Below are 27,273 nucleotides of genomic sequence, written 5' to 3'. Positions count from 1 at the left end.
GCCAGATGAAACACGGCCAAGGCGGCTAATAAAAACCACCTCTGGAGACAATCCAGAATGTGTACATCGGCCCCCGATGCTCCTCAACATCTCAGCCAGCGATCAGCCTAGCGGATCGATTTGGCCGAGCGCTACCAGAGAGCCTTGTTCTCCCCACGCACCCAGCCCACCGTGTGACACTGCTCCCATGCAGATACCCTGCCCCCGAATAGTAACAGTAAGCATGTCTGTACATTATCGGCCCTACAGTATCGTCCGAGAGATCGGATCTCAATCCCAGGCAGGTGAAATGCCTTGAACGGCTCTTTCATTACATGTTATAAAGTTGGGGACGAGCAGCTGGTGTCGGGCAGCAGAGCATAAGCCAGGAGCTGCAATCAGGGCATCAACACTGCATGTAATAATATAATGAGCCATTTCAGTCTGCACACATGAAAAGAACATGCTATTTTGAGACCAGAGATATACCCAACGGCATACCTCCCAACTTTTTGAGATCAGAAAGAGGGACACTTAAGCCACACCCCTGATCACAACTCCATCACACCCCTAGTCACCCATACCATAAAGATTTCATAAGAAAAATATGTTGTTTTATAATTCAAACCACACTGGTCCTTTCTATCCTGGTTCATTTTCCTTCATATTAACATTTTAAACTTAGTAATATATCAATTTAAAGGATGGGAATAAAGTAGAGAGTCATTCAAATACATTTTTAGTAGAGAAAAACATATATTTACATAGAAAGAGGGACAAAGTCCTGAAAGAGGGACAAATGAGGAGGAAACAGGGACAGGGCTCCCAAAGAGGGACTGTCCCTCCAAAAAGGGGACAGTTGGAAGCTATGCCCAACAGCCTATATTTTGTGTGATGGCCTCGACACTTCTGTGTTATTTGAAAACAGCACTGTACAAACTGCAATCTGTGATCTGGTGATTGAGAAATGGGACCGTTGTTAAGAACAAGGAGCAGGTGATATACCGTATATCAGTTTATAATGACACGAAAAATAAGACAGCTTGGATGAAACCAGCAGTTTTCATACTTGAGATGACAACCAGTGTAATTTGGAGATCAAATAATAGATATGCCATTTCTGCAGATGCGATTCGTCTTATAAACCATACAGTCTGGAGCACAGTGTAATATTGCTCGAAGACTTGACTCAACCTCTGATACACATCTTGTATGCTCATCTCTTTGTGTTGTGCACAGCCACCTTCCTCCCCCTTTGCTCCACTTTCCTTCCTCCACCAACCACAAATTTGAAGGGACAGGAAGCAGTGCTTGCTATTAGACAGCGAGGATACCCGAGTACTCACCTTGTATTGAGAGAAGATGAAACCTCAAACCAGCTCAGTGGAAATACTGACAATAGACTGAACATGGTCCGAGGAGGCAGCTTGCAGGTGGCCTGTGCACGGCACTCGTAGGGGAGGCTATTGGAGACCGCTAGCTACATCAGTGCTGGGAGCAGCGACCACCAGTCTGGTCTTTGATGTCTTCTCAGTAAGCGCCGTGTGGCATGTGCGTCTATGCATCTACCTCTGCTGCTCTTTTGTAGTGGGTGCTGGTGAAACAACATGTTCTGGCTTACTTATACAAATAAAAATGTGAAAAAACATTAATAAAACCATTGGGGCTAATGAGATTTCATGCACTGAAGCTAGATCACGGAAAGACCTGAACTCAGAATGTCCTCTCTGCTCTAAAAGATACGCAACAGCACAATCACCTTTGAAGAAAAGCATTTGTTAGGCCTGGTGCACATCAAGCGTTTTTGGTAGCGTTTTTTAAAAACCTCTGCCGCTTGTGAAAACGCTTGGCTAATGTATCTCAATGGGATGGTGCACACCGGCGGTTTGAGGTTTTTAGCAAACCGCAAACGTGGCTCCTGCAGCATTTTTGCGGTTTGCAGAAGCGTTTCTGCCTCGATGTGAAGTATAGGAAAAGCTCAAACCGCTCTGGAAAACGTTAAATTAGAGCAGTTTTCCAGGCGTTTTTGTTACAGTAGCTGTTCAGTAACAGCTTTACTGTAACAATATATGAAATCTGCTACACAAAAACCCTCCAAAAAATGCTAGGCATGTTAAGAAAACCTCTCTGAACATGCCTAGAATCGCTCTGAAATCTGCTTCAAAAACCTCTAGCGTTAGCGGATCTGCTAGGAGGTTTTTGGTGTGCACTGGGCCTCACAGCTGATACAAATCCTGCAAGAAATCTGCAGTGTGTCTACTTCCTGCTCTCATGTAAGCAGACATATTGTTAACATCCTGGGATTACCCATTATCTCTCTGCCGTGGCAGTCAGCTGACACAGCTGAGTGATCAAGTTACAACTTGTGATTAGTCACAGATGAGGGGGGGAATTAGAGAGGCTAAACTCTCTCAGGGGTCTCAAACTCAATTTACCTGGGGGGCCGCAGGAGGCAAAGTCAGGATGAGGCTGGGCCGCATAAGGAATTTCCCAATCGCGGCACATCGCCACCTCTGCCCGCCCCTCTCACTCTTCCTTCACAGAGAGGGGCGGGGAGAGGCGGCGATCCGTGCGGCGATTGACGTCAGGAGGGGCAGAGCTGAAGCTGAAAGCTCTGCCCCTTCCAGGAAATGCCGTCGGATTGCTCCCCGGGCGATTTGGGGGCTCTGCAGCCCTCGTTTAGCGGCGGGGATGCTGCGGATTACTTGGGAGCACTGAAGCGAACTATAAGGAAGCTTTTGCCAGCAAGGGCCACAAAATATTGTATCGAGGGCCGCAAATGGCCCGCGGGCCGCGAGTTTGAGACCCCTGCAATAAAACATACAGGATGCATTTCTCTATGATTTCCTTCCGTCCTGTTCAAGAGTTCAGGTCCATTGTAAGGTAGCTATCCACTAAGCCCATCAAATTCAACATACATCAATTTAAAAACTAGTCCATAGGGTTTAGAAAGGCAGACATTTTCAGCAGATGGGGGTGGGGAGCAGTTTGAACAATTTTCAGCTGATGGAATGGTGCAAGTGGTAAAGCGATTGATGATATCTTTCTAATTGCAAATTTATCAGGAACTAGCAGTCTATCAGATTAATCGGAAACCAAAGAGAGAAGTATATGGAGGCAGCCATGTCTATTTCCTTTTAAATAATACACATTGTCTGGCAGTCCTGCTGATCCCCTGCCTCTAACTATAAGCCACAGCCCCTGAACAATCATGCAGATCAGATGTCTGTGACAAATCTCACAAGATTAGCTACATGCTTGTTTCAGGTGTGCGATTTAGACCCTACTGACCAGAAAGATCAGCAGGACTGCCAGGCAACTGGTATTGTTTAAAAGTAAACAAATATGGCAATTTCCATAGATCTCGCACCTCTGGTTCCTTTTAAAGAGACACTGAAGCGAAAAAAAAAAATATATGATATAATGAATTGGTTGTGTACTATGAATAATTATTAGAAGATTAGCAGCAAAGAAAATATTCTCATATTTTTATTTTCAGGTATATAGTGTTTTTTCTAACATTGCATTATTCTATATTATGTGCAGATTACACAACACTCAGCATTCAAAATGATTCTTTCAGAGCAGTCTGTGAACTGATGACCTCTCCTCTGGCAGAGAAAAATAAATTTGTTCACTAACAGTTGAGATAATAAAAGTCAGAAGACAGCCCTCTCCTCAACTTTGTCGTAGAGCTTAATGGCATTTTTGCATAAAGATAACAACTGGAGTTTCTTAACTCTTCCTGTATTGGAAACAATTAGACTGATGTATATGATCTTAATGTTGTATTTCTTAACTGAACTACACATACAAATCATATCAATTTTTTTTTCACTTCAGTGTCTCTTTAAGTACAGTCATGTTACATAGTGTAAGTGTATGCAGGTCTTAAAACGAATACAAAATCAGTGCTATAAACTTAAGCTTTCAGCTCTTTTTAGATAGTTTTGTGTATAGATATGTATGTATGTTTTTGGTTTTGCTGTGTTCAAAGAGCTCAGAATGTTTTGAGTAAAACGTTAGTTTATTTTATCAGAAAACCTCATAGGGATCAGGTCATCAATCACAGCACCCTCTACAGCACAAAGCGTTGTGATTGGCCAAATAGTGTGGCTGTAGTTTGCTACAAGCTTCTGACACAGACCTGGGTTCGAATCGCGACTGTTCCTATTCAGTAAAGAATATATGGGCGAGACTAACACTGCAAGGTGGCCTATTAAGTGTGCCTTTAGTGGCTGCAGCTTTCAAGTGCTTTGAGTCCGCAAGGAGATAAGTGCTATACAATGGGCTTGATTCACAAAGCGGTGCTAACTGTTAGCACGGCCGTTTTCGCGTGAATTTTCGCATTGCGCGCGATTGCGAATTTTCGCGTGAAACGATAACGTTTTCGCGCGCAAACGCGAATTTTACCGCGAAATCGATATCGTTTTCGTGCGAAAATTCCGTTATCGTTTCGCGCGCAAATTCGCGATCACGCGCAATGCGAAAATTCACGCGAAAACGGCCGTGCTAACAGTTAGCACCGCTTTGTGAATCAAGCCCAAATACTGGTATTAGAAGTATTATTATTACAACCTATGTGAAACTTCACAGTTTGAGAGGGTGCTGTCTACCCAATCACATTAGCAGAATTTCTCTATGAGGCTTCCTGCTGGCTTCTTCTAAACTAGACTAGCACAAAACTGCCCCCCGCCGTATTTTTTAGTTGACTGATATCTAACTTTAAGAAGGTGCTGGATAATGTCGGCTCTGTTAACAAAAGATTGGCAGTTTTTTCTGGACAAAACTCTTATTTATATAAATAAGTTTATTATATCTAGGAGCTATTAATCAAGCAATCTGTGTTTTTTCTCCCCAGACTCACTGGTGCATACCTTTAATTTTGATTGGCCGATAACTAGCCAATAATATTACCACCTCCATTTAGTATGAGGGCTAACAGATTTTGCATGCTATGAACAGCTTGTGCATGTAAGCTCTCATACTATACGGAGGAGGTCAAATTGGTCAGTCACTGGCCAATGAACCAGGCTTTAAGCAAAGTACACATAACAAATTTTGGTTGGCCTGTGATATGCCAATTTTATGACCTATATGTAGTATGAAAGGTAACCTACACATCTGTTTATAGTATTTCAAATCTGTTGGCCCCCATACTACATGGAGGTGATAAAACCAGGCAATCACTGGCCAATCAAGATTGGATGTGTGTACCACACTTTATCAGATGGCAGACTGCACAGGGAATTTTAGGAACATTAAAAAAGCTATCAACTATACAAAATATAAATTGTTATTCTTATTCAATACCCTATCCATACATATTTTTTTCTTTTCCAGCAATTCCCCTTCCCCCTTCACATACAGACAACAGACAACACACACACACACTACACACACACACTCCCCACACACCTGCACCACACCCACACACCTGCACCACACACACACCCACACACCTGCACCACACACACACACACACACACACACACACACACACACACACACACACACACACACACACACACACACACACACACACACACACACACCTGCACCACACACACACTACACACTCTACACACACACCCCACACACCTGCACCACACACACACACACACACACACACACACACACACACACACACACACACACACACACACACACACACACACCAGAAACACACACACACACACACACACACACCAGAAACACACATACAACAGAAACACACACACACCCCTGCAACACACACACACTTTACACACACACACACACACACACACTCACACATACACACCAAAAACACACACACACCAGAAACACACACACACCCCACACACACACACCACCCCACACACCAGAAACACACACACACACACACACACACTACACACACTCTGCACACACACACACACACACACGTACACACACACTACACACACACACACACACACTACACACACACACACACACCAGAAACACGTACACACACTCTACACATACACCTGCACCACACACACACACACTACACACACACGCCATACACCTGCACCACACCCCCCCCCCACACCAGAAACACACACACACCCACACTCTACACACACACTACACACACTCTACACACACACCCCCCCCCCACACACACCCCACACCCCCCCCCCCCCACACACACACCCCACACCCCCCCCCCCCACACACACACACACACACACACCAGAAACACACACACACCAGAAACACACACACCACACACACACACACCAGAAACACACACACACACACACACCCCACACACCTGCACCCCACACACACACCTGCACCCCCCACACACACACACCGGAAACACACACACACACCTGCACCCCCCCCCCCCACACACACACACACCAGAAGCACACACACCAGAAGCGCACACACACTACACACCAGAAACACACACACACACCAGAAACACACACACACACACACACACACCAGAAACACACGCTCACACACACACCTGCACTACACACACACCTGCACACACACACACACCCCACACACACACACCGGAAACACACACACCACACAAACACCTGCACCCCCCCTACCACACACACACACACCCCACACACCGGAAACACACACGCACACACACACCAGAAACACACACCGGAAACACACACACACACAATCATCAGAAACACACATCAGAAACACACACACACCCCACACACCTGCAACCCCCCCCCCCCACACTCACACACACACGCCCCACACACCGGAAACACACACAAACACCAGAAACACACACACACCACACACACACACACACACACACACACACACACACACACACACACACACACACACACACACACACACACACACACACACACACTCTCTCGTCCGTACTTTTTTTCACAATCATAATTTTTATTAGGTCAAAGCTTACATAAGCAATTTCACAAAAGCAATGTAGAGCCAACATTGGCGACAAGACAGAGATCTTAATGATGTACACCCCTTTCAGCTACATATCATCCTAATAAATCCATCTCTGCAATAAAACAATTTACTTAATACCCCATCCAACAGTCCTGACTGAGGTTTTTCATCCAGGTAAATTTATAGGAATAGAAAAGAAAGAAAAAAACACCTCCTCCGCACTTAACTTGATTGGCCAATCTTACCACTTCCATTGAGTATGAGAGCTTACCTACACTATCTCGTTTTTCCATGGAAGTGGTCAAATTGACTAGTGATTGGCCAAGAAATTGGATGTGTGTATAGACCCTTACGCCTGGTATACGATTTAAATTATGACTGGATTAGACCATTTTAGCACCTCCATGTAGTATGAGGGGTTGGGTTACCTACAGTCTGCTCATAGTATTCAATATTGTGGGCCCTCATACTACATGGAGGTAGTAAAATCAGCCAATCATAATTGAAAGTGTGTGCCAGGCTTTAGTCTGTGGGAGCTATGATGCCAGAACTAACTATAAAGTGTCACAGCAGTGCTAGCTCCAAGGGGAGGACAGCCTTCTGGCTTGCTTGGGGAGGAGGTCTTGCAACCCACTACATTATGGAAAAGGAACAAGTTCTGAACTAGTCAGCACTAGCTCTGCTATATATGTTGACATTTCCCATTTAATGTAGTTGGGCTTGATACCGGAAGTGAAAATAAATGGATTATACAGTAATACTAATCCTGTCTATAGAAAGGATTCTAAATTAGACTTTGTTGGAATCCCGTATTCTTATATTGGATTTAAAGAGACACTGAAGCGGAAAAAAAAATTATGATATAATTTGTATGTGTTGTACAGCTAAGAAATAAAACATTAGGAGCAGATATACAAGTCTAATATTGTTTCCAGTACAGGAAGCGTTAAACTCCAATTGCAAATATGCAAATAAGTATGCAAATAAGCCATTGAGCTCCATGCCTTTCAAAGTCGCAGAGAGCTCTGACTCCTAAAGGTTGTTATCTCAACTGTCTGTCACTATATTGTTTTTTCTTCTGCACAGGACAGGTCAAAAGTTCACTGCCTGCTCTGTAAAAATCATTTAGAATGCTGAGTAGTGTGTAAACTGCAAATATATGAGAATAATGCATTGTTATAAAAAACACTATATAACTGAAAAACTACGAGAATATTTTCTTTGCTTCTAATATTCTAGTAATTATCCGTACTACACAACCAATTCATTATATCATTATTATTTTTTTCGCTTCAGTGTCTCTTTAAGGGTTAAGATTCTACCTCTGCAGGGTAAATTCATTGGTATCTGCTTTTGTTCTATACTTTTATTCAGCTCCCATCTGAGTAATGATAATCTCTGAAACGTATTTCCTCGTTACTGTTGTCAGGATTGTAAGATAGCCACAAACAGGTTGTATGACCTCCTTATCAGGGTAAAATGAGCTGCACCCCCACTTTATCTCACTGCAGAGAGACTGGGATTTATAGCGCTGGGTTGTTAACCCGTACAGCGAAAAAAGGGGGTGGAGCCACAGGATAGTTCTAAGGAGGATTGGTACTATATATCCTCTAGTTAATCTCATTATGCTACGTGTCGCTACAGGTAGACTTTCAGCTATATTATCTGCAAAGCAGTTTATTCTGTTTTCTATTGACATGAAAGAAGCCTCTATTCTTTCCACAAATCTGTCTTACTGTCTTCTTTACTTCCTCTAGATTGAGCAGATAGTGCTATTTGTATGAGTGGTGTTTTCTGCTTCTATGCTAGGAAGCCTATCATGTACACCCCTCTCTCTTTCTGCTGTTTTATGTTGACCACAAGTTCACCTACATGAGGCATTGAGAAAAACAAAGAAACACTTGACATTCATGGTGAGGGCTGTCTTGCCTGTTTAAGCTAAAACATATTTGATGGCTTATTTCTTTTTCTTTCTTTACCATCCTTTGCTGATTGTCTATCTTCTCTGTCTTGGTATCACAGCTACTGAAGAGCCCAAACAGATGAAGCCGGAGATGGGGATTGAGCGAGCCATGGTCCTGGACCGTTTAGCCAGCAATGTGGCCAAGAGGAAGAGCTCCATGCCCCAGAAGTTTACTGGTAAGAAGTCCTAGTTTGTAAAGGAATCCATACGTGGGCAGGACAGCTACTCAGGGGTGATGGGCTGTGCATGTGTGGGACTATTAGGAAATTTGTGTGAGTTTCCATAGGTATGTACGAGTTTTCAACTCAGCAGTAGATGGATGAGTCGGCGTGTGAATATGCAGAGTTGGTGTGCACAGAGGCGGAGCACAGCTTATTCAGACTGTTTGGAAATGACTTAGAGGCCTATTTATAAAAGGGAGTCATTGATTCAGCTCCAGTTTCTTTGTTTCTCTCATTTTCAAACGCCATGATTTACATTTATCATTGGAGGTGGTGACATCTTTAGTGCTGCCAGTGTGATCAGTGCGGAGTAGCTTCACTGGAAAGTGTTCCAAGGAGACGGCACCCAGGTGTGCTTGCCTGGGATTGTGCCGGTGCCTCGCCTCGACCGGAATGCTCAAACGCTCCTGGTACAACCAAACGTAACAAAAGAGGCGGCACGCCAATGGCTGCAGAATGTTGCTTGTATTGCAGAACAGTGGCACTACACATTACGGACACGCAGGATCTTCATCACACCTGATGAAGGACCTGCGTGTCCGTAACATGTAGTGTCACTGTTCCACAATACAAGTAACGTTTTGCAGCCATTGGTGTGCCGCCTCTTTTTTAGGTTTGATCTGTACGGAGTGTTCATTACTGAGCGTTCTATGCACAGATATTGCTTGCTTGGCAGTTGGAAAAAGACATTTTTTTCTCACAATGCATTGAGGCTCACAGACAGGAAACTGTCAGGACCACGGTCATGACATCACACTGTGGGAGGGGTTTCACCACAATATCAGCCACACAGGCCCACTCTGATGATCTATTCGAGAAAGGTTAAAGATTTCCTGTGGAAAAGGCGGTATCAGTTACTTTTTGTGATGAAGTTCATTCCCTAGTTCAAGTTCCTCTTTAAAGGATACCTTAGCGCAAATCTAAATTTCAAAATGACGCCCTGTGTGTGTGTGGAGGTAAGCCTTTGTCTTTCTGGTGTCTTTCTCAGTTTGCACGCTCCCGTTCCCGATATCCTGGTCGGCGCTCTTTGACGCGCACAAAGTTAGTGCTTGCCAGCTGCTCCCAAAGAACATTGTGTGTTTGCAGGCAGCTGCAGGTCTTCAGTACTGGTGGTGGAACAGGGCTTCAACCATACCTATGCACATACGTCCCAAATGCTAGGTACACACAATGCAATTTTCAGACAGATTTACTGCCAGATTCATTATTTTCAACATGTCCGATCTTATTTACGATCGATTTTTCAAGTGATTTTCCATCCATACCCAGGCCTGGATTTACATCACAGGAGCCTATAGGCACAGATGTTCTGGCACCTTAGACTTCTCCCTCCATGAACCTACGAACCCCCACCGAACCACGACCCAAATGTGCTGGCTGGCCCAGCTGTCACCTCTCCCCTACTTCCCTTGCCTGGTGTAGGTAGTTACAGGTTCCCCTTAGTATTAGGTAGCCAGAAATACCCTCAATATTTAGTAGCTAGAGGTACCCATGACTGAAGGGAGAACCCATCAGTGGAATGCTGAGAGCAGGGTGAGTAACCTCTCATTTACACTCTCATCAGGACTCTGCATAGGTAAGGAGGGAGGTGCTTGGGGAGGAGAGTGAGCCGCCTTTCCATCAGCAGGCGCCTGTAGGCACGTGCCTACAGTGCCTTATGGTTACTCCGGCCCTGTTAACATCTATGAAAAATTGTTTGAAAAATGTATCGTAAATTAGATCAGACATGTTGGAAATAATAGATCTGACAGTAAATGTGTCAGAAAATTACATCGTGTGTACCTAGCATTAGAGTCGGGATTTCTGAATTAGTTTAGGTAGGGAAAACATAACAGTTTAAAAAGAAAAATCCTGGCTTTGGGCTTTAAAGGGGACCTGAAATATAGTAAAGGATACGATAAAAAAAAAAAAAAACATTACTGAATTAAGGAGTCCTCCCTGACTTCATTGAAATCGTTTTCGTGGATCCCTGCTGCCGTTATTTGCATTTTTTCCATTTTTCTGCTCCCGACCTCCAGGCAAGATGGCCGCGACCCCAGAACTACTTCCGGGTCATCGCAGCATGAACTGAACGCAGGCACTTTCTTCGGATGCCATGTACGAGAGGACCCCAGCACTGAGTATGCTCAGTTTGTCCTCTTGTGCGTGTCCAGCTCACACGGTCGGTTCCGGCACGTGGCCTCGATCAGAGTACCGACTCCGGGACATGTCAAGGCTTGCTCTGGCTATCCAGAGTCGCCTTCACCCTGATTAACAAGTACGTGCACGGAGGGGCGGGGAAAGGGCAAAGTGGAAAGACGCAAGGGGCAGAGGAGAAACAGACAGCAGAGCACAGCCTCTTCCTGTCTGCTAACTAAGTTGATGGTTTTAACGGGTTGTTTCAAGGACCGGCAGAGGCTGCAGCAACAATCTTCAAATTTCCTTTAACCCCTTCCCGACCGCCTAACGCCAATAGGTGTCGTTAAGGTGGCAGCCCCAGGAACCCTGAACGCCGAAAGGCGTTAAGTCCCGGGGCGGAGTTTTGCAGGGGATCTCACGCCGATGCTCCACTCTGTCATCAGTCTAACAGTGGCGATCGCAGCCGCTATTAGAATATTAGACGTTGAAACCACCGCCGTCTATTTACATTGTACAGCACAGCGATCTATAGCAGCACTTTACTGAGGACAGCCATGTCACTTGGCTGTCCCCTAGAGAGGCGTAGAGAGCGATCGGCTCTCATAGGCTGATGCTTATAAGAGCTGATTGCTGTGATTAGCTGGTGGGGGAAGGGGGGATGCAAAATTTAAAAAAAGACACATTTATTAAAAAAATAATGACATTTAAATTTATAAAAAAAAATAAATTAAAAAAAAACAGCCAGCAGCGATCAGAGCCCACCAACAGAAATCTCTGTTGGTGGGCAGAAAAGGGGGGGGGGATTCATTTATGTGCTAATTTGTATGGCTTCGGCAGCGACCTTCGGCAGAGCCCTGAATTGCAAAAAATAGCCTGGTCACTAGGGGGGTATAAGCCTACGGTCCTCAAGTGGTTAAGCAGTACAAGTTGTGAGGTTTGCTGCACTAGCACACTGCATTTACCATACTCACAGATGGATGTTGTTTTTCAGTCACTGTGGTTCTTTCTGTTCCCGGGCTTCCCCCCTCTCCCCTAATTTTGGTGAGTGTGTGGCTTTCACAACCTCTTTCCAGTTGTACACATAGGTGTGATTGTGCAGTGCGCAGAGACGTCTGGTTGGTTGTATTGGGTGGGAAGCAAGAGACGTTATGCTCAGTGAAGCCTTCATTCAGAAAAGGGAATCATTTTACAGGCCAGGACAGTTACATATGTGACTCTCAGGTGCATGGCTGTCCTACATTATCTAACAGAGCTGAAAGCAGAACTAAAGTCAAATAAAGTCACAACCACAACAGTAACTAAAGGCAATTCACTGATGGCATATAAAAGCACCATCCCCAGTCATTGCTACAATGCCTGCAATAAATGGCTATGCTTACCTGTTAAATTGTAGCCAAAGCTGCCCCTGGGACATTTTTAATGTATGTAAGCCAGGGGCAAATTCTGAATTTTCAAGGGGGGGGGAATTCTTGAAAGTTCTCCCTCCGCCACGCACAATACATTATAATAATATGGTAGGACATCATGCTGGGTACACATAATGCAATTTCACGTCTGACTGACAGGATCTGAAAATTATGTTCTAAATGTGCATTCTGCTCCCGATCGACAACGGGATCGATCAGGAACAGTTTGGATACAGATAATAATGAGGACAGCCAACATTGCTAATGAAGGGGAAAGTGAAGCATTTACCCAGCATGAGCACAGGGCTGTGCTCATACCTGACTCTGTTAAGTTCCCCAGAGCTGCTCATGCGCTGTACACACAATGCTGCTCCATGCTCTGTACACACGATGCTGCTGCTCCATGCTCTGTACACACGCTGCTGCTCCATGCTCTGTACACACGCTGCTGCTCCATGCTCTGTGCACACGCTGCTGCTTCATGCTCTGTGCACACGCTGCTGCTCCATGCTCTGTGCACACGCTGCTGCTCCATGCTCTGTGCACACGCTGCTGCTCCATGCTCTGTACACACGCTGCTGCTCCATGCTCTGTACACACGCTGCTGCTCCAGGCTCTGTACACGCTGCTGCTCCATGCTCTGTACACACGCTGCTGCTCCATACACATGCTGCAGCTCCATGCTCCGTACACACGCTGCTGCTCCATGTTCTGTATACACGCTTGCTGGTACATTCAAAGTAAACTGTAGCAGGGAAAGAAAGGGGGCAGGGCTGTGAGCTGCAGAATACCTGCAGATATTCTGGTGTCTCAACTTGTGCCTGTCCCCAGACACTGCAGCAGCTATGGTATGAGGGGGGATTCTGGGCAGCCGTAATCCCCCCCCCCCCTGCATTTGCTTATGTAGCCTTGTCCCTCATGCAGACTGGTTCTTCCCCTGGAAATTTGGATCTGATGAGCATGGGGTTACTCCTTCCAAGCAATACCAGCCTACATAATCCATAAAAACCACACACGCGGTACTCCGCAAAAAGGAGACGCCACAGGGGAACTCATGTTCGCCTCCGGTGTCCAGGAGAAGATGGGCAGGGTAATAGTATACTGAGATTTTAATAAAAGAAACCCCAGACATCTGCCTCCTCCCAGGAAAATAAAAAAAATGGATTATTAATGACAGCTATAAAAATTACAAAGTAAAAACATAACTCTCAAAAATGCGAATTAAATAAATACTGCTGTCCACCTTAATCCTATTATTGAGTGGACTCACAATGTCAAAGAGACCCAATGGGCTTCCCTGGAATAAGAAATATTGGGGTATGCACCTGGTGTAGGAATTTAGGTATGGCCAGGGAAACATACAAGGTATAGGGGATCAATTTCCGAAACCCACACAGACACTGGGAGAACATGAAAACTCCTGGCAGATAGTGCCCTGGCTGGGATTTGAACCAAGGTTCCAGCACTGCAAGGCAAAAACGGTAACCCCTACGCCACCTTGCTGCCCAATACTCAATACTACTTCTGACTTGGACCCTCATCCACGGTATATTTGACTTTCTAGCCAAGACCTCCGAATGGTTCATTCATGTGGTGGGACAGGTGGGCTGGATTAACAGCATCTTTGGACTGAAGAGGTTTCATCTGGGCCTCCAGACACTCACTAATTACCGGCAGTTGCCTAGATTACCTTTCGGGTGATCTGTTTATCTTTAGCCTTTCACATTATAACCTTAACAGTTCTTGGAAATGTAAGCAAGTCCAGTGAGGCAAATTTCTGCCACACAATGTGTGTAGAAAGCTGGAGCTCGAATTGATTGGGAAATATTTATTTCACTATAATGGACAACTCCTAGCTCAAAGCTGTTAATAATTTTGGATTGATGGTGCAGTCATATGACCACTAAGGCTTTCTCCATCTACTCAGGTCTGAGTCATGTGACCACTAAGGCTTTCTCCATCTACTCAGGTCAGAGTCATGTGACCACTAAGGGTTTCTCCATCTACTCAGGTCTGAGTCATGTGACCACTAAGGCTTTCTCCATCTACTCAGGTCAGAGTCATGTGACCACTAAGGCTTCCTCCATCTACTTAGGTCACTGGAGGAGAGTCTATGGGCCAGATTTATCAAAACATTACCAACGTTTTTTTTATTTTCTTAACCACTTAACGACCAGCCAACGCCGATAGGCGGCGGCTGGTCGCAGTGGTGTTTCCATGGAAACGGCTGCTCGTTCGAGCAGCTGTTCCATGTCAGTTCACAGAGGGAGTCTCTGTGAACAGCCTGCGAGCCTCCGATCGCGGCTTGCAGGCGGAATGTAAACACGCGGGGAAGAAATTTCCGGTGTTTATATCGCACGGTGCTGCTGTCACAGCCGCACCGTAAAGGAGATCGGCGATCCCCGGCCTCTGATTGGCCAGGGATCGTCGCCGTCTGATAGGCTAAAGCCTATCAGAAGCGGTACAGGATGGATCGCTGTCCTGTACCGCCCATAGAGAGAGGGAGAGGGATGGAAGGAGAGGGAGGGGGAATAGCGCTGGGGAGGAGGGCTTTGAGGAACCCCCCCCCCCCGCTACACACAGCAAGCCAGCGGCGATCAGACCCCCCCCTCCAGCAGGACATTCCCCTAGTGGGGAAAAAAGGGGGGGGGAAGTCTGATCGCCCTGCCTGCCACACGATCTGTGCTGGGGGCTGAAGAGCCCACCCAGCACCGATCATACAATACTCATGCGGTCCTTAAGTGGTTAAACAGTTGTAACCTGCAGGGGGACAGTTCTGCTTGATAATAAGAAAGTTCCTACTTAATAGTGGCAGTTTAGCAAGAATTTCTAAAACTGCACTACAGTTAAAAAAATGCTAATCCATCCCTAAACTGCTGCAGATTAAAGAACCACTATCGCAAAAATTGTAAAATGTAAAATACATGTGTACACATACAAATAGGAAGTACATTTCTTCCAGAGTAAAATGAGCCATAAATTACTTTTCTCCTATGTTGCTGTCACTTAACGTAGGTAGTAGAAATCTGACAGAACCGACAGGGTTTGGACCAGTTCATCTCATCATAGGGGATTCTCAGGGTTTTCTTTATTTTAAAAAGCATTTTATGAATGGCAGTTGCTGTGTCCAACTGCCAAATCAGTGTGCAGTGAGCAGGGAGGCTGACCGGCATCTTTGTATGAATCCTTTTCAGGGAGTGTCTTTATAAAGAATAAAGACCATGCTGAGAATACCCTATGGAGAGATAGACTAGTCCAAAACCTGTCAGTTCTGTCAGATTTTTACTACCTACTGTAAGTGACAGCAACATAGTAGAAATGCAATTTATGGATCATTTTACTCTGGAAGAAATGTACTTATCTGTACATGCATACATGTATTTTAAATGTTACAATTTTCGCGATAGTGGTCCTTTAAAAAGTGATTAATAGCAGTTCTACAGATTGTGCAGGCTAGGCAGGATTTGTCAAGTGCTCCTCTCCCTGCTGAATCCTGTGAAGCAGTTCTGTGCTTAACCCTTCCATTGCTGGGCATTGATGCAGTACAACAGATGTATTAGTTACCTCAGCAACAGTGATTTCCCTCACATACTGTACGGTCTGAGAAATCCTCCTAAGGGCTCGTTTCCACTAGAGCGAATCTGCATGCGTTTCTTGCATGCAGATTCGCTCAAACAATACTAGTGGATGGCGCCGTTTCCACTTATCAGGAATTCTGTGTGGCTCGCTATGCAGAAAAAATCTGCACAGCAGAGCCGTCAGAATTCGCACGCCGCAAACCCGCACGCGAATCGTCGGTCATGTAACTAAATAGGAAAACCGCAAGCACTTGAGTCTTGCGGTTTTCCCGGCGTTTCCGCGCGCGATTTCGTTAAAAAACCCATGTCAATGCTTGCCGGCATTGACATGGTTAAAATCGCGTTGTTAAAATCGTGAACGTGAGCGTGAAAATCTGCATGAAAACGTCAACGAATCCGCAACCGTATGCGTAAACGTGGAAACGTACCCTAACTCCTATTTTACAGTGAGTTAAGACGGAAACTGCACTATTTGGTGATTTCTTAAGATGTCTGAGACAGTTCTGCATGGATTTCTAAACACCTACCAGTATTTTGACTCAGACACTCTTGATAAATGTCCCCCTGTGATTCTGTGGGCATTAAATCCTGACCACAGGAAAAAGGGAGGAAATATAACACTGATTCATATAGAGCTTGTTACATAATTCCAGACAAATACACAGTGCATAAAACAACAAAGTCCATGGTTGCCCAGGGGGTGTACGAGAGGAAACGGCGTGGGAGACTGGCTGATCCTGCTGCTGCACAAGTTCCCGGCCGCGTTAAATACTATTCCCCCTCCAGGCCACTATGGATGGTGGGCAATGAAATAATTCGGCTTCCAGCGATTGCTGGAAGCCGAATTATTGCGTTATAAAAGTAACTTCAGCTCAGTCTTCTGACGGTGCTGAAGTTACTCCTTGTGCGCTGCTATAGCCATAATTCCTATTACGGCCTATGATGGCGCCGGCTGCACCCAAGTATCCCGCGCTGGATTCACCGTGTTCGGCACAGGGGCAATGCAGACATAACACACTTGTACATCGTACTTACAGCAAAGACTGCAAGGGAGATATAACAAAACCAGAATAAAGGACTGAGAGCCCTGTGCAAGTGATCTTACTGAAAACTAGTAGGCTACATCTAGTAGGCCACATGCTTCCAGATGAACTGTAGGCCTTGACTTGTTAAGCCATATTGCAGAACCACAAGCTGGCAGCTTATTATTATTATACAGTGTATCAGACCTCAAAGGTCTTCAGTCACAGCTAGGACAAAGGCTCTCTGCGGTCAGATATGCGTAAGCCACCTCTTCTGTGGTTTTGCATTATGGCTCAATAAAGAGGAAGTATATTATTCCAGCTGGAGGCATGTTGCAGACTTCAGCTACTTGTTGTGGCTGTAGTAAAAGTTGCAGTGGCTCACACCACTACCTTTGTCAGGTCTCCTTCCACTGGGTGATAGAGAGAGAGCTGGCATCCTCTCAGGAGTCATAGGAGCTTACAATCTAATGGCAGCTTGTGTAACAAAAACATAATTCCAAACATCTTGTTGTTCAGTGCAGAGTTCACAGATCCCTGATTAACCACATTCTCACATTCATCAGTACATAGTGGAGCCTGGCACACATTGTGGCATTTATCACACAATTGGCCTCAATTCTGGTAGCTATGTGAGGTAAATATTTCTTTGTAGGTAAATACCTCATTTTTTTAGCAGCGGTTGGTATTTCAGCGGTAAGCATGCTGTAAATAAATAATAGTACTCTTTAATTGTCTTCCATAAGGTAGATAAGATAGACTTTGGAATATTTTTGTTTGTTTGTTTGTTTGTTTGTTTTTTGAGGGGGGGGGGGGAGGTGTATTTGATTATGTTGCAACTTATGAAAAGTATATTTATAGGCATCCCTAATAAAAAAAATCTAGTAAATATTTGGAGTTTTATTTCTACTATTCTTTTCTATTACACAGCCTGAATAGGAACGACACTAAAACGGCAAAATGCATACAAATGAACTTTACCTCCAGGTACAGGCAGGTCCAAAACGGATTGGTAAATTATGTGCTAACATGCCCTCTAATTTCCATGAGAATAGCTATTTTCGGTAAATTACCTCATGAGGTAAAACATGACTAAAACTTACCAGAATTGCTAAATGTCCTTACCTCATGAGGTAAATTACCTCACATGAGGTAATTTGTTTGATAGCTCTACTAGAATTGAGGCCAGTGGGCTCATCTCTGACAGACTTCCACCCATATTATGGAGTCTTTCTTAATACCAGAGATGCAAAGAGGCTTTTCTCCAGCTAATTAAGTTCAATCTATACACTGAATGGACTAATGAGTGAGGGTCTTCTTTTCTTGTCCCTTTCCATTTTTTTTTTCTGTCAGTGTACTAGCCTTGTGCGGGAGGAATGCTTTTTATGTCAGAATTCAGGAGATTAAATATAAGAGGGATACTGTGTGTAAGGTATAAACACAAAAAACAGCAGTGCTGTGCTTACAGACTGAGCTGAATATTACATTATTATGAATGATGGATGCTTCCACACTAGCTGAATGTGATGAGGGGACGGGCTGTAACTTTCGCAAAGATGAAAGTGGTCAAAAACTGCTAGGATAACTATATAGTCAATAAAGAGTTGGGAGACAAATTCTTAATTGTATGTTATGATAGGCTTATGCACAGCCATAGTAGCAGATCAGCGTAGACATCCCATTATAAAAAGGCAGGAAACTCTTTCCCTGATTGTATTGACCTCCAAAGGAGAGAGAGAGAGAGAGACTGACTGACTGACTATCTGACCTCTGAGGGAAACACATACATACTTAGAGGGGAGAGCTATTACCAGGAACCAATACAGACAGCAAGAAATAGTTACGATAAGACAGTAAACAAAAGCGGGAAAGCCCTATTGAACCTCTGCCGGAGCCTCTGCCTATACATAAGGAATGGGCGTACTAGGGGTGACTCTCTTGGGAGATTTACTATGAACTCCCACGTAGGCAGCAGTGTGGTAGATTATGCCATCACAGACACAGACCCCATAAACATCAATGCCCTCATAGTCACCCCTGAAACACACCTGTCAGACCACAACCAAATATTGCTGTACCTGAAATCCACCGAGAAACCAACCACACAGCAGCCTAACCAGACCGGTCTCTACAAGCTGCCACCATCCTTCAAATGTCCCAAAGAGTCTGCCACCAAATTCACCAACATGACCAACACTGCCAAAATCCAAGAACTGCTGATAAACTTTCATACCAACCTATATGAACCAAACGAACAAGATGTCAACCATGCAGTGAAGGACTTAGGCAACTTCTTATATAACATGGCAGTACTCGCTGGCCTCAAGCAGACCAGCTTTAAGAGATCCACAAATAAACAGTCCCAAAAATGGTTTAACAGTGAATGCAAGGCTCTATGTAATTTGCTAAGGGCAGCCCCCAACCAAAACCACTGAGACCCCAACAACCGGGACCTAAGAGAAGCCCATGACCACCTACAGAGGCAATACAAAGGTACCCTCAGGCGGACAAAAACAAAACCATATCTTCCACAAACTCCAAAAGCTGGAGGACTCCCTCCAAGACAACTCATTCTGGGAGACTTGGAACCATATTGGCACAAAGTCCAAGAAAAGCTCTCTTCACATCCAAAAGGGCCACATCTGGCTCCACTTCCTGAGGGACTTCTACAAAGACATCCCAGAAAATTCCCAAACCCTGGAACAGAAACAAATAGCCGCAAAACTGAAAGACATGGAGGAGACATTCAAGGACTTTCAAAACCCTCTGGATCAGAGCCGGGACAAGGTCCTCCAGCACCCAAGGCTGAGACACCAAAGTGTGCCCCTCCATCCCTCCCACCCAGCCGTCACACACTGATTGCTATTAGACTAAGAGGTGCCACAGGGCCCACAACCTCCCCAACACCTTAATATCTAGTTATCTGGTTTGCAGTCACTGCCGTGAATCCCATTTTCTTATTTCTCTCTGCTTCAAGCACAATTAGGAATGACAGCTGAATGAATTCTGCGCCCCCTCCTACACTGCGCCCTGAGGCTGGAGCCTCTCCAGCCTATGCCTCGGCCCGGCCCTGCTCTGGATACACCAATCACGGTGCAGGAAATAAGAGAAAGAACAAAGCTGATAAAATGTAAGAAGGCCAGCGATACCGATTGCATCCTGCCAGAGATTATCAAATACAGCCCCCCAGACATACATGAGGCACTCGCAAGACTATTCAACCTCATCCTAAGTGCAGGCTCCTTTCCTCAGGCCTGGAGCGAAGGCCTCATAACACCCATCTACAAGAATGGGGACAGATATGATCGAGCAAACTACAGAGAAATCTGTGTCAGCAGCACACTGGGGAAACTGTTTAACCTCTTGAAGACCATGGTGTTAAACCCCCCCCTAGTGACCAGGCTATTTTCTATGTAATTGGCCACTGCAGCTTTAAGGCCAAGCTGCAGGGCCGTACAACTCTGCACACAAGTGATTCCCCCCCCCCCCCCCCTCCTTTTCCCCCCACCAACAGAGCTCTCTGTTGGTGGGGTCTGATCGCCCGACTTGTTTATTTTTTTTAATAAATATTTATTTTTTCTATTTAGTACTATTTTTTTAATTTTTTTTCTACAACCCCACCCTTCCCCCAGCCGGCCAATCACGGCGATCGGCTGTCATAGGCTTCTGCCTATGACAGCCGATCGCTCTCTTGTCCCCCAGGGGGACAGCCGTGTGACAAGGCTGTCCCAGTACAGCGCTGCTGCTGATCGCAGCGCTGTACATGTAAATACATGGCAGTTTCGCTGTGTAACCGTCTTCCGAACCTGAAGGCGGAGCTCAGCTCCGCCCACCAAGCAGGAGTTGCGCACGCAGCCTGCGCGCGGTCTCCTGCAAACTGCTGCCCCAGGACTTTACACCGATCGGCGTTAGGCGGTCCTGGGGCTGCCGCCGCGGCCACGCCCATTGGCGTGACACGGTAGGCAAGCAGTTAACAGCATCATCAATAAAAGGATCCTCTCGTCCTCCGACAGCAGGACGTACTCAGCAAAAGCCAAGCCGGGTTCATGCCAAACCACCGCACAACCGACCACATCTACACACTGCACAGCCTTATCAAGACCCATGTCCACAGCTCACACGGCAAAATCCACGCTTGCTTTGTGGATTTTAAGAAGGCGTTTGACTCGGTGTGGCACCCAGGCCTTTTCCTAAAACTTCTAGAGAGCGGAATAGGAGGAGAAACCTATGATGTCATCAAGAGTTCATATACTGGGACTTGAGACTGGGGCGGAGGTTCACCTTCCAGCAGGACAACGAACCTAAACATAAAGCCAGGGCAACAATGGAATAGTTTAAAACAAAACATATCCATGTGTTAGAATGGCCCAGTCAAAGTCCAGATCTAAATCCAATTGAGAATCTGTGGCAAGATCTGAAAAGTGCTGTCCATCTAATCTGATTGAGCTGGAGCTGTTTTGCAAAGAAGAATGGACAAGGTTTTCTGTCTCTAGATGTGTAAAGCTGGTAGAGACATTCCCTAAAAGACTGGCAGCTGTAATTGCAGCAAAAGGTGGTTCTACACAGTATTGACTCGGGGGCTGCAGTTTTTTTTTTTTAAATGTTTGGAATGATGTATGATTTTCGTTCCACTCCTCACATGTACACCACTTTGTGTTGGTCTTTCACGTGGAATTCCAATAAAATTGATTCATGTTTGTGGCAGTAATATGACAAAATGTGGAAAACCTCAAGGGGGCCGAATACTTTTTCAAACCACTGTATGCTGTGTAAACTATCTAAACTTTAGATAAGATATATAGACAAAAGTTACTTTTTATAGTTAGTTTTTCATCTCGGATCTGCTTTAATCTGGCCATACACTAGTCAATGCAGCCCAACAGATAGATCCATATCACATCATTATCGGATAAGAGAGGGATCTAGCTGCTGGAATCTCTCCACACATTGCACATAGACTTTTCAGTAGATTTTCGCAATAATGCTTTTAAAAATCTGTGCACACTGCCTGTAGGGCTTCCAAGTTTTTTTTGCAACTGCACACTGTGTGGAACACATTATCATTTGCTATGTACTAAGCTTTCTGCATTGAATTGATATTTTTGCACCTGGGTGTGCAAAGCTGTAATTTATATCTCTGCAACAGGGGCGTAACTAGAAACCATGAGGACCCTCAGCAAAACTGATGGGGGTCCCCCCAGGGCTGGATTTACCATAAGGCACTGTAGGCATGTGCCTACAGGCGCCTGATGTTGCAAAGGCGGCTCACTCCCCTCCCCCAGGTGCCTTTTTCCCTCCTTCGCTATGCAGAGTCCTGATGAGAGGGTAAATGAGAGGTTACTCGCCCTGATTTCAGCTCTTCACTGACCAGACCTCCCATCAGTCAGGGGCACCTCGAGCTCCTTAAAGTGAACCTCTGGACTAAAAATCTACTCAGCAGATCTGAAAAGGCTTGGTGTTTCTTTAACAGTTTCACAGCATCAGAACTTTGTTTTTCTTACCAAAGCATCATTTTTAGCTAAGCTCCACCCATCAAAGAAAACTGCCGGGCGGTTTTTCCCTGATGCTGTGCAAAGCATGATGGGATTTCCTATGTTGTTATTCACGTTGCCTAGCAGCTGGGAGGGGTGATCAGCACACAGGGCAGTTGGAACTGTGTCTCATGCTCCCTGTCACCTCCTTTCAACCAAAAAGATGGCCGCCCTCATGAAATCACTAACATTTGCCTGTTCTTTTAAAACAAGGTGGGTAAGAGATTATATTACCTATCTATGTTAATTAATATAACTAATGTAACTTAATGACAGTATGTTTGTTTAGGCTGAAGTTCCTCTTTAATACTGAGGGTACCTGTAGCTACCTATTACTTGGGGGCACCACTAGCTACTTATTATTGAGAGTACTTCTGGCTATCTAATACTAAGGGGCACCTGTAACTACTATGACAGGCAAGGGAAGTAAGGGAGAAGTGACAGCTAAGACGGACAGCACACTTTTGGTGGGGTTACTATGTTCATGGAGAGCGCAGTCTAAAGTGCCAGGACATCTGTGCCTATAGGCTCCTGTGAGGTAAATCCGGACCTGGTCCCCCCCCCCCCCCCCCAATGCTCACACCCTTTCCCTTGCCTACCCTTGGTGACATAATATTCACACCCATAACAAGTGTAGCCACAAAAACACCTGATCTGAAGGATGGACCCCTATATCGGAGGGAGTGTAGTAGTAATTGGGGCCCCCTTACAGGCACAGGAGCTGCTCCTCTTTAGATACGCCTCTGCTCTGTAACAAGCATGGGAAAAATAATTCATTTGACCCCTTATCTGGCAGATCTTATGTCTACACTTCACTGCTAAGTTAAAAGGAGAAGAGACGATGTGATCTGGCCGTTAGCTGGAAAAGGGAAGAAGTGCTTGTCACTGATTGTGGTATTCTGATAGGATAAGTGTCTTAATACTGAGTTTTTTATTGGAAGAAATCTTTGTTATTAACATGTTAATAAAGTTACGTAAAAGTTTAGAACGGTGGCCTCTTTCATGAATGAAGGCTTTGATCTCATTAGTCTTTTGGCTGATGTCCCAAAAATGGTCCACTAAAAACACTTGCAGACATGTAGTGGTTTTCTGGAGAAACGATTGTGGGATTGTACAGATGGGGAAGAGCCGAGTGACTGATATGTTCCAGATAGTCCCACAGAAAGGAGAAGTATCACTGAGATGACCTATTCTGAGTTCCTGGTTAGTTACTTGGTAAAACTGAATTATTGACCAGAACTAAGCGTAAGGCCGCATTTACACTTAATCAGTTGGTATGCAGTTTTTTTTTTCTTCTCCATAGCAGTGCATTGTGAAAAAGATTTCAGTTAAAACGCGTTAAAGGGGCACTATGGCGAAAAATTTTAAAATATGTGCAAACAGACAAATAAGAAGTACGCTTTTTCCAGAGTAAAATGAGCCATAAAATACTTTTCTCCCATGTTGCTGTCACTTACAGTAGGTAGTAGAAATCTGACAGAAGTGACAGGTTTTGGACTAGTCCATCTCTTCATAGGGGATTTTCAGCAAGGCTTTTATTCTTTATAAAGATATTGCCTAAAAAGGATTTAAACAATAACGCTGGCCAGCTTCCCTGCTCCCTACACAGTTTTTTGGCAGTTGGACAGAGCAACTGCCATTCACTAAGTGCTTTTGAAAATAAATAAATCCTTGAGAATCCCCCATGAAGAGATGGGCAAGTCCAAAACCTGTCGCTTCTGTCAGATTCCTGCTACCTACTGTAAGTGACAGCAACATAGGAGAAAAGTAATTTATGGCTCATTTTACTCTGGAAAAACGTACTTCTTATTTGTATACGTTTGCACATATTTTTAATCTTACAGTTTTTCGCCATAATGCCCCTTTAAGTGTGAACTGTGCCACAGGAAAACATGGGCATCACTTTGAAAATCAGTTGTCCTTTTAAGTTATAACTGAGAGCAACTGATTAAGACTTAGAGGTGCCCACACTTTTTCGGCTTGTGAGCTACTTTAAAAATTAGTAGTTAAAATGATCTACCTATGTGCAATTCTAGCACAATTGTATATACAGAAGGGAAAATGTAGTGGGGTCGGGATCTACCATGAAGTCCTTCACGATCTACGGGTAGATCGCGATCTACCTAATGGGCACCTCTGGATTAAGTGTAAACGGGGCTTAAGCCTCATCTTAATAAGGACTTTAATCATCATTACTATGCCAATGACATCAACATTTGTCTAAACAGGAGATAGACAGATGTGACTGAAACCCGACCAGGGCTGGATTTTGGCCAAGGCCAGCAAGGGCATCAAAGCAGCAGGGTAACTTGGTGCAGCATTTGCAAGCTTGCAAATGCTGCAATGCAGGGAGATCAGGTGAGTGCCTGACCGCCATACTCTGCTGCTAGCCACCTGTGCAGCAGCCACCTTGCTCTCTGTGCACGTTTGCATTGTGGTCGGCGGCTATGGGCTTGGGCAGCATTGGAGATGGAAAGGAAGAGGAAGCTTCTGCACTGGAGATGAGAAGAGAAATTAATGACACTGATGGCTGCTGCGGTGTGAGGGTGAGCTGGCTACCTATACTGAAAGGGGGTGGAAAAAGGAGGAATTAAGGGAGTCATCTGGTTACCAATACTGGAGGGAAAGGGGGAGGGGTCATCTGGCTACCTATACTGGGGGGGAAAGGGGCGGCATATGGCTACTTATACTGGAGGGAAAGGGGGAGGGGTCACCTGGCTATCTATACTGGAGGGAATGGGGAAGGGGTCATCTCGCTATACTGAATGGGGGCGGCTGGTGACAGTGGCCTTGGGCGGTAAAGAGTACAAATCCGGCCCTGCACCCGACAGACTGGCAGACGCGCTCTGGATACACCACCTTCACTGTGCTTACCGCGGTAACAGCATTCCAATTAAATCAGAGTAGAAAAGAGCTGGGCACTGATTGGTTAATGCTGAATTTAGTTTAATCCGTAAGATACATCAAAAACCAGGCAACATTAAAGGGAAAAGGACAGCCTAACAGCTGTATCACAGGGAACCCCCGCTTCGTCAGGGGCCAATAGAAATTCCTACTATTCTCTGACAAAGCGGGGGTTCCTCGTGAAACCGCTGTTAGGCCGTCCTTTTCCTTTTTGTGTTGCCTTGTTTGATGTACCTTCCGGATTAAACTAAATTCAGCATTAACCCATCGGTGCCCAGCTCTTTTCTGCTCTGGTTCAATAAGACATCAACATTTGTATCTCAGCTCTCCACCTCTACCCTGTGCCCGTTTGCGGTTTTCTTTGTGTGTTTTTTTTAAAAATAAATGTGATCCTGTTTCCTCCACTACCATGCATGTATTCACTATAGACGTATATAACATCCCAATATCCTCAACTCCTAGTTTCCGCTGTCTCATCTTTCACACACGTCTTACAACACCTCATTCACTATCTCTGCTAATTCCATCACAGAAGTGGCGAATTATTATTATTGATTCATAAAAAGCCAACATATTCCGTGGCGCTGTATAAAGTCAGAAGCAAACATGGGATACATAATACAGACAGTGGTGTACACCAATATACAAAGAACAGAATTGATTAAATACTTTAGCATGCGGGAGGCGCATGCGCGGCGGATCCAAGATGGCCGCTTAGAGACAGAGCTCCGGCCCTTCCCCGCACAGAATCCGCCGCTTTCAGCTACACCTCCGCAGACACCGAGCGGCGACCACGGGGATCAGTCCCAGAACATCCGCCCGAGCAGATGGCTACCAAACCTGGCTCCAAAGCTGCCCCACAAGCCGGATCTATGGATCGGTTCGTCCGTCCGCCCCTGAGCCAAGATGGCGCCGGCCACGCTGAGACTGCCAGCTCTGCCTCCATATCACAGGCCTCACAGCAGCAGCATCAGACCAGCTCACTCCTCCAGTCCTCAGATGAGACCCCGCTGACAGCATCCATGCTAGAGGTAACCCTGGACAAACACTATCGATCCCTGCATGACTCCTTACAGCAGGTAATACTCTCTGCCATTAGAGACCTTAAAGGGGACATTACCACATTAGGGGAACGCACTAAGACATTAGAAGACAAAATGGAGGGCTTGAATATTAAACAACAGGAGATTGAGGACGAGCAACGTATTATACAGAGTGACCTGAAAGCTATAAGGGCTGCACAAGAGGACAGCGAAAATAGAGACAGGAGACAGAACACCAGAATCAAAGGCATGTCAATGTCAGTCACACCAGACCTGTTGATACCCCATCTACTTGAATTGTATAAATCAGTTGTGCCTGACCAACCAGATGAATTCTGGCGCATGGATCGAGCCCATAGATCCCTGGGAGAAAGACAATCTACTGCACGCCGCCCCAAAGATGTTATTATCAGGCTGCATTACTATGAAGCAAAAGAAACATTAATGCGAGCTTTACGCAACACATCCAAAATTCCATTTAAGGGAGATGAACTTTCGATCTTCAACGACCTATCCCTTGTCACCTTGAATAAGAGAAGGGCCCTTAGACCTGTTACACAGCTGCTTGCCGACGC

General features: G+C 45.2%; 1 protein-coding gene across 3 annotated transcripts in view; it reads left to right on the top strand.

The window, feature by feature from the left end:
- Positions 1-27,273, top strand: part of IKZF3 (IKAROS family zinc finger 3) — a 186,655-nt gene that overhangs the window by 135,804 nt on the left and 23,578 nt on the right. For all 3 annotated transcript variants that reach the window (XM_068264161.1, XM_068264160.1, XM_068264162.1), the window contains exon 7: positions 8,935-9,051. In XM_068264161.1, the coding sequence (XP_068120262.1) occupies positions 8,935-9,051 (117 nt within the window). The remainder of the gene's footprint in view (positions 1-8,934; positions 9,052-27,273) is intronic.

This window comes from Hyperolius riggenbachi, chromosome 12 (assembly GCF_040937935.1).
Source record: "Hyperolius riggenbachi isolate aHypRig1 chromosome 12, aHypRig1.pri, whole genome shotgun sequence".
Classification (NCBI taxonomy): Eukaryota; Metazoa; Chordata; class Amphibia; order Anura; family Hyperoliidae; genus Hyperolius; species Hyperolius riggenbachi.
The sequence above is the reverse complement of the archived record's forward strand: the minus strand, read 5'-3'. Positions and strand labels throughout refer to the sequence as shown.